At 38.1% G+C, this 14,661-nt stretch overlaps 1 protein-coding gene across 1 annotated transcript; it reads left to right on the top strand.

Annotated features, from left to right (window-relative positions):
- Positions 1 to 1,838: 1,838 nt before the first annotated feature.
- Positions 1,839 to 2,468, top strand: LOC102274734 (olfactory receptor 52L1). The gene has a single exon (XM_005909872.2). The coding sequence runs from the start codon at positions 1,839 to 1,841 to the stop codon at positions 2,466 to 2,468; it is 630 nt and encodes a 209-aa protein (XP_005909934.2).
- The last annotated feature ends 12,193 nt before the right edge of the window (positions 2,469 to 14,661 follow it).

The following is a 14,661-nucleotide window of genomic DNA, read 5'->3' as shown; positions in this document are numbered from 1 at the left end:
ATAATGATTTACCAATTTAAAATTTAGTATTGTTAGAATACCTTTCCAAAATAATCATTCAAGCTTTCAAGATGCATGCTTTCTGGTCAGCTAATATCTGGGAGCCAAAAGTTGTATTTACAATTTTACTTGGTATATGTGGAATCTAAAAGAACGGTACAAATGAGCCTACCTACAAAATAAAAATAGAGTTACATATATAGGAAAAAAAATAGTTACCAGGGAGTCTGGGAGTGAGAGGGATAAATTGGGAGATTGGGGTTGATGTATACCCACTACTGTATATAAAATAACTGACTAAAAGGACCCACTGTATAGCACAGAGAACTCTACTCCATACTCTGTAATAGCCTATATGGGAAAATAATTTTAAGGAGTGTGTGTGTGTGTGTGTGTGTGTGTATGCTGCTGCTGCTGCTAAATCACTTCAGCCATGTCCGACTCTGTGCGACCCCATATATGGCAGCCCACCAGGCTCTCCATCCCTGGGATTCTCCAGGCAAGAACATTGGAGTGAGTTGCCATTTCCTTCTCCAATGCATGAAAGTGAAAAGTGAAAGTGAAGCCGCTCAGTTGTGTCCGACTCTTCGAGACCCCATGGACTGCAGCCTACCAGGCTCCTCCGTCCATGGGATTTCCCAGGCAAGAGTACTGGAGTGGGTTGCCATTTCCTTCTCCAGTGTGTGTGTGTGTGTGTGTGTGTGTGTGTGTGTGTGTATAAAATTCCCTTTGTTCTACAGCAGAAACTAACACAACATTGTAAATCAACTATACTCCAATATATTTTTTTAATTAAAAGTTAAAGAAGTAACAATTTTCCTTGGAAAGCAAAAAATCAACTTCATGTGTATTGTATGACTGAAGAATATATTATACATCTTCTGGAAGAATTTGACTTGGTCATTTATAATAGAGCACAAATATCTAGTAACCTGAACACCCATGTTTTCTAGACATAGTCATTTTCTCTATTGGCTTATCTTTGTAAATTAATTTTTTCTAACCATTCAAGTTTGGATGATTTTATGTGAAATTTATCAACTCATTGACTTGTTTTTCAATATAAGATCATTTTTATTCACACCACTTCATTGCCTCCAGTTGTCCTTTAGTATTTCTCAAGTCTCCGTTTCCTTTTATCTATAAGCCCTATCATTGGGAATGTGGTAAGAGAAGTTAAATATACAAATGTCTGATCTCATCCATGATGGCTGGACTTTTACTTTTTTTGAGTGTTTAAAATGGTAGAAAGTTATATCTCCATTTTTACCAATATATCAGTTATTAACTTTATAGTGCTATACTATGATTAAAATGTATCTAGCTGACTGGACACTTCTGAAAAAAAAGTCAAGGGAGATCGAAAAAAGGAAAGAGAATACCTTTGTACAATTTTTTTGTCTGTCCCAAAGCATAGTTCCATGCATTTGATGAATTGAAATATTGTATTACTGAAGAAATCCTTCAATAGCCAGTTGTATGTCACTGGATGTCAGTGTCTTTTCCAACACATAACAATGAAAATAATTGGTCTTCGTGTTTTTGTGGAGGATGCCCACCTATGGATCTCCATCCCCTTCTGTCTGGTCTACCTACTGTCACTGACGGGAAATGTTGCTCTTTTATTAATTATAAAGACAGATCGCAAACTGCACGAACCTATGTACCTCTTTCTATGCATGCTCTCAGTTGCTGATTTGATGCTTACTTCTTCTACACTTCCCAAGATACTCAGTCTCTTCTGGTTCAATGACAGAGAGATCTACTTTGAAGCCTGCCTTACTCAAATGTATTTTATCCATTCTCTATCTACTATGGAATCTGGGTTTATCTTGGCCATGGCTTTTGACCGATTTGTAGCTATCTGCCACCCCCTAAGACATTCCACTATCTTAACACCCGCAGTGATTGTAGGCTTGGGTTTGCTTATTGTCTTCAGAGGAGCTGTACTTCTCAGTCCACACCCCTTTCTACTAAGATGGCTTTCCTACTGCAAAACTAATGTCATCTCCCATACTTACTGTGAGTTTATGGCCCTGATAAAACTGGTTTGCTCTGAGACCAAGATTCGTAGAGCCTACAGCCTAATTGTGGCATTCCTGACAGGAGGATTGGATTTCATACTGATCATCTGTTCTTATGTCCTTATTCTTTTCACAGTCTTCAATCTCCCATCCAAAGCTGCCTGCCTCAAGACCTTGAGTACCTGTGTCTCCCATGTATGGGTCATTTTGGTGTTTTATACACCAGCTTTTTTCTCTTTTCTCACTCATAGGTTTGGTCACCACATTGCTCCACCTGTCCACATTTTTATAGCCAATATATACCTTCTCATTCCACCCATGATGAATCCCATTATTTATGGTGTTAAAACCAAAAGAATCAGGGATGGATTCCTTAAATTCTTAACAATCAAATGTGTTCAACTTTGCAAAGTTTGTGAGTCCCCAGATCACCAACAGAGATAAGGGTTTTATTAAACAGGAAATGTTGAAAATGAATCAGCATTACCTTGAAGTGAAAAACTTTTCAGCTAAATCTTGGATTCATACAAGCTAGAAAGTTTGGTAAGTATATTGATTTCAGTGAGATTAGCAAATATCAAAGATACATAGAAAGTAAAAAAACTAGAGCAAAGTGTTTAATTTTTATTATTTTTCTTTCCAAGCTAGTATTTGGTATAGTCTTTGAGACTTGTTAAGCCATGCCAGTTTATATCAAAATAATTTTAATTTTAATCAGGTCCAATATATCTTCTTTTCTTGTATGTATCAGGGTTTTGGTGTCATATCTAAGAAATTTATTGGCTAACTTTGGGTTGTAAAGATTTTCTTCTAAAATTTTTTCAAAAACCTTATGTTGTCTGAGGTGTGAGAATTAGAGTGAGGTTTATCTGTGCTAGAGGAATAAACCTCAGTCTAAATTCCCCTTTATGTAACAAAAGTTTTCTAATGTCTACTCTATCCTCCTTAATCAAATATAGTTACATTTAAAAGAATACATAATACCCAAGTAGTAATATAAGTGTAAAACTAGCAACATATATACTTGTATATGACAGCACTAGGTGATATAATAATTAGCCCTTTTACCTCTGCATAGAATAACTATAAATATGAAAGTTATAAATATCGGTGAATCTTGGTGTATTTCATTGATTACTCACACACCATGAGAAATGTTATTGTTGCTGTTGGTGGTGTAATTTTCAAAAATATTTAATAACTTCTGATAATAGTCTTAACAAACAATATATACCATTCTTTTGAATAGTTATATTTCTATAATATCAAGTACATATTTGCTTGTTAAAACCATACAAAAGTAATTTCTGATTATTAGTAAAGCAAAGTGAAAAAAATCTACATTCATAACAGCAAATACAAGCAAGGTGAAATTCTGTATTCAGAATATTATATAGGCTTTTTTTTTTTTTTAACTACACAATATCCAGTTGCATATCTGAAATTTCTCTCATATACAGGACATTTTGTGGAGGGTAGGAGGTTGGGAGGAATTATTCTATGTATTGGAGGTTTCTTTCTGGTTTATAGTCACTAAATCCAGTAATGTCTCTTAAATACTTTGATGACAATAACAAAACACAAAGAGAAATTTCCAAGATAGTCCCTAAAGATCACTATCACCTCTGTTAGGTATCAATCACTGATAGAATTGTAGTGCTAGTTATAGTATCTGAGTCATAGTAAGCACATCACAAATATTGGCTACTCTTGTTACTTGTATAGTTATTGAAAATAGAGTGGGTAATGTATAATAAGAGAATCCCCAGTGACAAACATTTTTGTTATCTTATTTATTATGAGGCCTGAAATAAAACATATTTTCTTTTTAAATAATAGGGAGAAAATCTACTTTCTCTAACCAGTTCTACTCAAGTAGTAAATTTAAGATACAGTGGAAAACTCAACTGATGACATTCCAAATTTGAACCTGAGTAATTCAGTACCAAACCAAAAAATAAACCCATAGAATTAGCTGAAGTAGTTAAAATGCCATATTCTCTGGGCCACCATAAATTTAACTTCTGTATGTCTCTGTACTTGTTTTAACACTGCAGTGGATAGCTTCTGGGCATGAGAAAAGCAGTACTAGAAGTAGTTCTGACCTTTGTGCCCAAGTCTCAGAGGTTTTTGATTGTACTTAGAATGATATAGTTAAAAATTTAACTCTCACCTATACAAAGAGGTGTGTATGATGTGTAAGATCCCTTTTAGTCTAAGTCTGATATGGTTTACAAAAATGCACACAATATATTTTCTAAGCACAAGACAAACTCTTGTTTTGATTTCATTTTCTCCCTTTATAGACAATGAAATTCAAGATGCAATTAAGGAATAACTGTCATATGTAAATGATAATGTTGTTGTTGTCATTATAAACTATATTTCATGTTGAAAATAGAGTTGCTTTATGACATAACAATCATCAGTCCAGTTCAGTTCAGTTTCTCAGTCATGTCTGACTCTTTGCACCCTAATGGATTGCTGCATGCCAGACTTCCCTGTCCATCACCAACTCCCGGAGCTTGCTCAAACTCATGCCCCTCAGGTCAGTGATGCCATCCAACCATCTCATTCTCTGTTGTCCCCTTCTCCTCCTATCTTCAAAAGTATTAGTTTTTTGGCACTCAGCTTTCTTTATGGGCCAACTCTCACATCCATACATGACTACTGGAAAAACCATAGCTTTGACTATATGGACTGCCCTCAATCTTTCCCAACATCAGGGTCTTTTCAAATGAGTCAGCTCTTCACATCAGGTGGCCAAAGTATTGGAGTTTCAGCTTCAACATCCGTTCTTCCAATGAACAGCCAGGACTGATATCCTTTAGGATGGACTGGTTGGATCTCCTTGCAGTCCAAGGGACTCTCAAGAGTCTTCTCCAACACCACAGTTTCAAAATCATCAATTCTTCAGTGCTCAGCTTTCTTCACAGCCCAACTCTCACATCCATACATGACTACTGGAAAAACCATAGCTTTAACTATATGGACTTTTGTCAGCAAAGTAACATCTCTTCTTTTTAATATGTTGTCTAGGTTTGTCATAGCTTTTCTTCCAAGGAAAAATAGGTGTATATATATAAATAGGTACTTAGAATAGAAATTCACAATAACAAGACTTTGGATATATGATGATTGTATATATCTACACATGTATATCTTTTAAAATTGCTCTCAAAAATGATTATTAGTTTTCTCTATGTAAGTCTTATCTCTATATGTATTTTGTATGTCTTGATGAATACTTTATACTTAAGCTATTTTAAATGACATGAGACTGCAATAACCCTTTGAGTGAAATTGACAACTGTCATCTAGATGAAAATAGTATTGGCATAAAAATAGGTAGTTGAAGGACAAATTCCAAAATATTGATGCATGAGCCAAAACATGATGAATTTCATGCAACCAGAATCTTACTATTTAACAAACCTGTACATAGATGTTACTGTTGACATAGAGAACAACATTGTCATCACCTATCCAGGAATTCCATTACATTTTTTACTTAGTCCCACTCTTCTTCACTCACCTTCAGTGACAAAAAGCAGAATAATCAATTGCAAGTCAAAACACAAATTACAGGAACAAGATGGCAGAGTAGGTGGATGTGAAGTACCTATCTCTCCACGGATATATCAGGAATACACCTTCAGACACGGAAGTGCATACCGAACACCAGCTGAGAGTGGACAGTAGTACCTGACCAGTGGAAAATAATATATCAGATCAGATCAGTCGCTCAGTCATGTCCAACTCTTTGCAACCCCATGAATCGCAGCACGACAGGCTTCCCTGTATATCACCAACTCCCGGAGTTCACTGAGACTCACGTCCATCGAGTCAGTGATGCCATCCAGCTATCTCATCCTCTGTCATCCCCTTCTCCTCTTGCCCCCAATCCCTCCCAGCATCAGAGTCTTTTCCCAATGAGTCAACTCTTCGCATGAGGTGGCCAAAGTACTGCAGTTTCATCTTTAGCATCATTCCTTCCAAAGAAATCCCAGGGCTGATCTCCTTCAGAATGGACTGGTTGGATCTCCTTGCAGTCCAAGAGACTCTCAAGAATCTTCTCCAACACCACAGTTCAAAAGCATCAATTCTTCAGTACTCAGCCTTCTTCACAGTCCAACTCTCACATCCATACATGACTACAGGAAAAACCATAGTCTTGACTAGATGAACCTTTTTGGCAAAGTAATGTCTCTGCTTTTGAATATGCTATCTAGGTTGGTCATAACTTTCCTTCCAAGGAGTAAGCGTCTTTTAATTTCATGGCTGCAGTCATAATCTGCAGTGATTTTGGAGCCCAGAAAAATAAAGTCTGACACTGTTTCCACTATTTCCCCATCTATTTCCCATGAAGTGATGGGACCGGATGCCATGATCTTCGTTTTGTGAATGTTGAGCTTTAAGCCAACTTTTTCACTCTCCACGTTCACTTTCATCAAGAGGCTTTAAAATAATATATAGAACCATACAAAACTTGGTAGGACAAAGTAACTAGGGGGAGAAACAGGACTGTTAGTAGGATTGGACCTGACCTCAGCGGATGGGGGAACTGAAGCAGGGGTCTGATCCTCACATCAGGGCAATTGTCTGAGTCAGAGGAGAAACATTTAAGACAGAAACAGCTCACATGTGGCAGCTTAAGTGAAAATCAGACAGTCCTTGCTGCAGCCATACATAGTCCCTCGGACAGGGACAGTGATGCATGTCCCCAGAAAGCACAGTGGCTGGGAGCTGGAGTTTAGGGATTATGGAGCAATCCCAGGGTGAGGGCTGCTATTGACTGCAGAGAGATGGAATCAAAGGGATGTGAGGGTGGAGATTGTGGTGGGAAATGCCTGTTTAAGAAAGCTAGGCAGCCATGGGTGCAAGGCAATAATGCTGAGTCACACAGAGCGGATGTAGCCATCACCATAGCCTCTTTCTCTACACACATCATCAGCAGCTGAACAATAGAGAGGCTGGTCCATCAAACATGATATGCACTGAACTACAGAGTAGGACCCCACCCAGGTGCCCCTTTATGTGCCTGACGTGCTGAACAACAGAGAAGGACCCCAGGCAAGGGAGCCCTCTAAGTGCCTGAATGGGCAGAACTACAGAGAAAGACTGGACAAAGAGGCCATGTAATTGCCAGCTACAAGAGGCTTGAAGAAAGACTCTGATAGGGCCATAACTCCTGCATTACAGCAGTCCATGTCCCTGCAAATTTGGCACTGCCAGGGTCCCCACAAACCAAGCAGCTGCGCCACCTTCATTCTCAACTCTCACTGGGGCAGAACTGCCACAGGCAATAAAAGTCTTAAGTATATCCATGCAGGGAGGGGGTTTTCCAGACAAGAGTACTGGAGTGTATTGGCCAGTGCTGGTTGCCATATCCTTCTAGAACACTGTATTTCCTGCTGCCCTAGTCAACTCCCCTGAGTACCTCGTGCCTCCAGAACCCCTGCAAGCCAAGCAGCTGCACCATGTCCATCCCTGGCTCTCACAGGGGCAGACCCAAGTCCTCCAGGGCAGCCTCATGAGCAAAACCCCAGTGGACAACCCACATGAACAAGTGGAAATAAACCACAACTAAAACCCAGAGGCAGTGTCTAAGGCAAGAAGACCCAAAACCTTCCCACCAGCTGTACAAGCTGAAGATTAAATCCACATGATAGACTAGGCAGACTCTGTGTCTGTGGAATATATAAAAGGACATTGAGAGCTCCCACAAAAGAAAGTGCACTAATTATGATAGCTGTAGACATTGGAGGCAAGAACACACTGGAGCAGGACCGATTTAGAATCTGAGCTGCCCCCATAGCAGGTCCAGAGATCAACACAGTGTTGGAGGGCATCCTAGGGAGGTAAGATGGACTGTAACTCCCAGCAGTGACAGTACTGACTCAAGAAAAGCATTTATTATTCTTAGGTTTTGACTTGTTCTATAGAGTCTTTAGATTTTTTTTTTTCTTTCTTTCTCCTGCCCCCCCACCATTGAAGTTGTTAATTTTATTGGCACTATGAAATCTAATTAAGCTTTCAGATTTTTTTTTTTTTAATCAGTCACAATTTTTATTGTTGATATAAACCTCTGCCTCTATATTGGGCTTTTGCAGTTCTGAGGAGTTTTCCTTTTTTTTTTTTTTTTCCTTTTCTCTTTAAATTTTAACATCTAAAACGTATTTTTTTTTCTAAATTCTTTCCTTTGTTTGCTTTTCCTACTGTTCTTTTCCCCTTGCAGTTAATCTTTAATGTATATAATTCTTCTTTATCTAACTATAACTTTGCATATCTATTATTTATTTCTTTTCTTTCTTTCCTTTCCTCTCAACATATTTGTCAGTTTTATTTTCATTGCTTTATTCCCAATTGGTACCTTACTTTAGTTTTGTTTTCCAGTTTGTGCTTTAGTTAATTTTGTTCTGATAGATATAATTTTTGGTTTCCTTTGTACTCTGGGTCAATCTATTGTACTTTATTTTTCTTGGACTGTATGGAATATGTATATGTGTATATTCAGTCACATTTTTTTATTGTTGTTATAAACCTCTACCTCGACTTAGACTTTTGCAGTTCTGTGTAGTTTTCTTTTTTTTTCTATTATCTTCTTCCATTTTGTTTTCCTTTTCTCTTTTTATGGTTTTAATTTTTAATTTTTTAAAAAAACCTATTATTTTTTTTCTACATTTATTATTTTGTTTGTCTTTCCTATACTTTTTTCCCTTTGCTGTTAATCTTTAATGTATATAAATCTTCTTCATTTAACTTTGCATATCTATTATTTATTTCTTTTCTTTCCTCTCAGCATATTTGTTAGTTTTGTTTTCATATTCATTGTTTTTTTCCCCACTTGGCAATTTGCTTTAGTTTTGTTTTCCAATTTATGCTTTACTTAGTTTTGTTCTTAACTGATTAAATATACTTTTTTATTTCCTTTGTTTCCTGGATAAGTCTACTATACTTTATTTTTGTTGGACTGTTTTGATTTCACTTGTGGGTGTAAATGTATATATTCCATTATTTTAATTATTCCTGATTTTGTAACTGTCATTTGTCTGGGGTTCATCTTTGGCTTCTCATTTTTGGATATTTGTTTTATCTCACTTAATGCCATAAGAAACCACTTATGTAATCTTCGTTCCTGACTGGAGATCAAGCCCTGGGCCTCTGGAGTGGGAGCACTGACTCCAAGACCCTAGATTACCAGAGAACTAACCCTAGGGAGTATCAAATAGTGAGAACTCACACAAAGGAAGCCACGTGAATACAAGACCAGACATCACCAAACCACCAGTAGCACCCTGTGCAAGACTCCTCATTTAAACAATAAACAAAACAAAAATACTAACCGAATCATCAGCAGACAGGATTACCACCTCACTCAGCCTTGCCCATCAGAGGAAAAACAAAAAAAAAGTAGAAAAAAAAATCAGCACAAATCTCATCATATATGAAGTTAACACAAAAAACTGGATCAACTTTCAGTTCAGCTCTGTTCAGTTGCTCAATCATGTCCAACTCTTTTTGACCCAATGAATTGCAGCACACCAGGCCTCCCTGTCCATTACCATCTCCTGGAGTTCACTCAAACTCACGTCCATCGAGTCAGTGATGCCATCCAGCCATCTCATCCTCTGTCGTCCCCTTCATCTCCTGCCCCCAATCCCTCCCAGCATCAGAGTCTTTTCCAATGAGTCAACTCTTCGCATGAGGTGGCCAAAGTACTGCAGTTTCAGCTTTAGCATCATTCCTTCCAAAGAACACCCACGGCTGATCTCCTTCAGGATGGACTGGTTGGATCGCCTTGCAGTCCAAGAGACTCTCAAGAGTCTTCTCCAACACCACAGTTCAAAAGCATAAATTCTTTGGCACTCAGATTTCTTCACAGTCTAACTCTCACATCCACACATGACCACTGGAAAAGCCATAGCCCTGACTAGACGGATATTTGTAGTCAATGTAATGTCTCTGCTTTGCAATATGCTATGTAGGTAGGTCATAACTTTTCTTCCAAAAAGTAAGTGTCTTTTAATTTCATGGCTGCAGTCACCATCTGCAGTGATTTTGGAGCCCCCCAAAATAAGGTCTGACACTGTTTCCCCATCCATTTGCCATGAAGTGATGGGACCAGATGCCATGATCGTCATTTACTGAATGTTGAGCTTTAAGGCAACATTTTCACTCTCCTCTTTCACTTTCAGAGGCTTTTGAGTTCCTCTTCACTTTCTGCCATAAGAGTGGTGTCATCTGCATATCTAAGGTTATTGATATTTCTCCCGGCAATCTTGATTCCAGCTTGTGTTTCTTCCAGCCCAGTGTTTCTCATGATGTATTCTGCCTATAAGTTAAATAAGCAGGGTGACAATATACAGCCTTGAAGAACTCCTTTTCCTATTTGGAAACAGTCCATTGTTCCATGTCCAGTTCTAACTGTTGCTTCCTGACCTGCATACAAATTTCTCAAGAGGCAGATCAGGTGGTCTGGTATTCCATCTCTTTCAGAATTTTCCACAGTTTATTGTGATCCACACAGTCAAAGGCGTTGGCACAGTCAATAAAGCAGAAGTAGATGTTTTTCTGGAACTCTTTTGCTTTTTCCATGATCCAGCAGATGTTGGCAATTTGATCTCTGGTTCCTCTGCCTTTTCTAAAGCCAGCTTGAACATCTGGAAGTTCATGGTTCACGTATTGTTGAAGCCTGGCTTGGAGAATTTTGAGCATTACTTTACTAGTGTGTGAGATGAGTGCAATTGTGCGGTAGTTTGAGCATTCTTTGGCATTGCTTTTCTTTGGGATTGGAATGAAAATTGACTTTTTCCAGTCCTGTGGCCACTGCTGAGTTTTCCAAATTTGCTGCCATATTGAGTGCAGCACTTTCACAGCATCATCTTTCAGGATTTGAAACACCTCAACTGGAATGCCATCACCTCCACTAGCTTTGTTCGTAGTGATGCTTTCTAAGGCCCACTTGACTTCACATTCAGGATGTCTGGCTCTAGGTGAGTGATCATACCATAGTGATTATATTGGTCGTGAAGATCTGTTTTGTACAGTTCTTCTGTGTATTTTTGCCACCTCTTCTTAATATTTTCTGCTTCTGTTAGGTCCATACCATTTCTGTCCCTTATCGAGTCCATCTTTGTAGGAACTTGAAGAGATCTCTAGTCTTTCCTATTATGTTGCTTTCCTCTATTTTTTTTTTTTTTTTTTTTGCTTTCATCGCTGAAGAAGGCTTTCTTATCTCTTCTTACTATTCCTAGGAAATCTGCATTCAGATGCTTATATCTTTCCTTTTCTCCTTTGCTTTTGGCTTCTCTTCTTTTCACAGCTATTTGTGAGGCCTCCCCAGACAGCCATCATGCTTTTTTTCATTTCTTTCCATGGAGATGGTCTTGATCCCTGTCTCCTGTACAATGTCACGAACCTGCATCCATAATTCATCAAGCACTCTATCTATCAGAACTAGTCCCTTAAATCTATTTCTCACTTCTACTGTATAATCATAAGGGATTTGATTTAGGTCATACCTGAATGGTCTAGTGGTTTTCCCTACTTTTTTCAATTTAAGTCTGAATTTGGCAATAAGGAGCTCATGATCTGAGCCACAGTCAGCTCCCGGTCTTGTTTTTGCTGACTGTAGAGAGTTTCTCCATCTTTGGCTGCAAAGAATATAATCAATCTGAATTCAGTGTTGACCATCTGGTGATGTCCATGTGTAGAGTCTTCTCTTGTGTTGTTGGAAGAGAGTGTTTGCTATGACCAGTGTGTTCTTTTGGCAAAACTCTATTAGCCTTTTCCCTGCTTCATTCGGTATTCCAAGGCCAAATTTGCCTGTTACTCCAGGTGTTTCTTGACTTCCTACTTTTGCATTCCAGTCCCCTATAATGAAAAGGACATCTTTTTTGGGTGTTAGTTCTAAAAGGTCTTATAGGTCTTCATAGAACCGTTCAACTTCAGCTTCTTCAGTGTGAGTGGTTGGGGCATAGACTTGGATTACTGTGATATTGAATGGTTTGCCTTGGAAACGAACAGAGATCATTCTGTCATTTTTGAGATTGCATCCAAGTACTGCATTTCGGACTCTTTTGTTGACCATGATGGCTACTCCATTTCTTCTAAGGGATTCCTGCCCACAGTAGTAGATATAATGGTCATCTGAGTTAAATTTCCCATTCCAGTCCATTTTAGTTCACTGACTCCTAGAATGTTGACGTTCACTCTTTCCATCTCTTGTTTGACCACTTCCAATTTGCCTTGATTCATGGACCTGACATTCCAGGTTCCTATGCAATATTGCTCTTTACAGCATCAGACCTTGCTTCTATCACCAGTCACATCCACAACTGGGTACTGTTTTTGCTTTGGCTTCATCCCTTCATTCTTTCTGAAGTTATTTCTCCACTGATCTCCAGTAGCATATTGGGCACCTACTGACCTGGGGAGTTCCTCTTTCAGTATCCTATCATTTTGCCTTTTCGTACTGTTCATGGGGTTCTCAAGACAAGAATACTGAAGTGGTTTGCCATTCCCTTCTCCAGTGGACCACATTCTGTCAGACCTCTCCACCATGCCCTCCCATCTTGGGTGGCCCTACAGGGCATGGCTTAGTTTCACTGAGTTAGACAAGGCTGTGGTCCTAGTGTGATTAGATTGACTAGTTTTCTGTGATTATGGTTTCAGTGTGTCTGCCCTCTGATGCCCTCTTGTAACACCTACTGTTACTTGGGTTTCACTTACCTTGGACATGGGGTATCTCTTCACGGCTGCTCCAGCAAAGCGCAACCGCTGCTCCTTACCTAATATTCTCCAGGGTAGACCCCATCTTGGGTCACAAATCAAACCTCACTAAATTTAAGAAAATTGAAATCATATCAAGCATCTGCTTTGACCACAATGGTATGAGACTAGATATCACTTACAAGAAAAAAGCTATAAGAAACGCAAACACATGGAAATTAGGCATCACATTTCTAAATAACCAACAAGTTACTGTAGAAATCAAGAGGGAAATCAAAAAATTTCTGGAAACAAATGACAATGAAAACATGACAACTCAAAAACTGTGGGATGCAGCAAAAGCATTTCTAAGAGGGAAGTTTATAGCAATACAATCCTACCTCAAGAAATAAGAAAAACATCAAATAGACAACCTAACTTTACATCTAACAAATTGGAAGAAGAACAACGACAACAACAACAAAAAATAGTAGAAGAAAAGAAATCATAAAGATCCGAGCAGCAATAAATGAAAAAGAAATGAAACAACACTAAACATGAATAAAAGTAAAAATTGGTTCTTTAAGATAAACAACATTGAAAAGCCTTTAGCCAGACTCATCAAGAAAGAGAGAGAGAACAATCAAATTAACAAAATTACAAATGAAACAGGAGAGGTTACAACAGACAATGCAGAAATACAAAGGATTATAAGAAACTATTATGAACAACCATATGGCAATAAAATGGATAACATGGAAGAAATGGACAGATTCTTACAAAAATTCAACCTTGCAAGACTGAACCAGGGATAAATAGAAATCATGAACAACCCAATTACAAGCACAGAAATTGAAGCTGTGATCAAAAAATCTAACCCCCCCCCCCCCAACCAACAACAACAAAAAAGCCCGGGACCAAATGGCTTCACAGGAGGATTCTATCAAACATTTAGAGAAGAGTGAATGCCTATCCTTCTAAAACTCTTTCAAAGAATTGCAGAGGAAGGAACAATTCCAAACTCATTCTCCGAGGCCACCATCACCCTGATACCAAAACCAGATGAGACAACACACAAAAAGAAAACTACAGGGCAACATCACTGAAGAACATAGATGCAAAAATCCTCAACAAAATTTTAGCAAGCAGAATTCAGAAACACATCAAAAACTCATACACCATAATCGAGTTGGGTTTATCCCAGGGATGCAAGAATTCTTTAATATATGCAAATCAATCAATGTGGTACACCATATTAAAAATTGAAAGATAAAAATAATATGGTAATCTCAATAGATGCAGAAAAAGCCCTTGACAAAATTCAGTACCCATGTATGATGAAAATTCTTCCAAAAATGGGCATAAAAGGAACCCACCTCTACATAGTAGACACAGTAAAGGCCATATATGATAAGCCTACAGCAAACATTACTCTCAATGGTGAAAAACTGAAAACAGTCCACCTAAGATAGGAAAAAGACAAGGGTGTCCACTTTCACCACTATTACTCAGCATAGTTTTGGAAGTCCTACCCACAGCCATCAGAAGAGAAAAAGAAATAAAAGGAATCCAGATCGGAAAGAACTAAGGCTCTCACTGTTTGAAGATGACATGATACTGTACATAGGAAACCTTAAAGATAGTATCAGAAAATTACTAGAGATGATCAATGAATTTAGCAAAGTTGCAGGATACAAAATAAATACAAAGAAATCACTTACATTTCTATATACTAACAATGAAACATCAGAAATGAAATTAAGGAACCAATTCCATTCACCATTGCAACAAAAAGAATTAAATATCCAGGAATAAACTTACCTTAGGAGACAAAAGAACTGTACACAGAAAATTATAAGACACTAATGAGAGAAACCAAAGATGACATAAACAGATAGAGAGATATTCCATGTTCCTGGGTAGG

This window comes from Bos mutus, chromosome 15, assembly GCF_027580195.1.
Source record: "Bos mutus isolate GX-2022 chromosome 15, NWIPB_WYAK_1.1, whole genome shotgun sequence".
NCBI classification, from domain to species: Eukaryota; Metazoa; Chordata; class Mammalia; order Artiodactyla; family Bovidae; genus Bos; species Bos mutus.
This window is presented reverse-complemented; position numbering and strand designations above follow the sequence as displayed.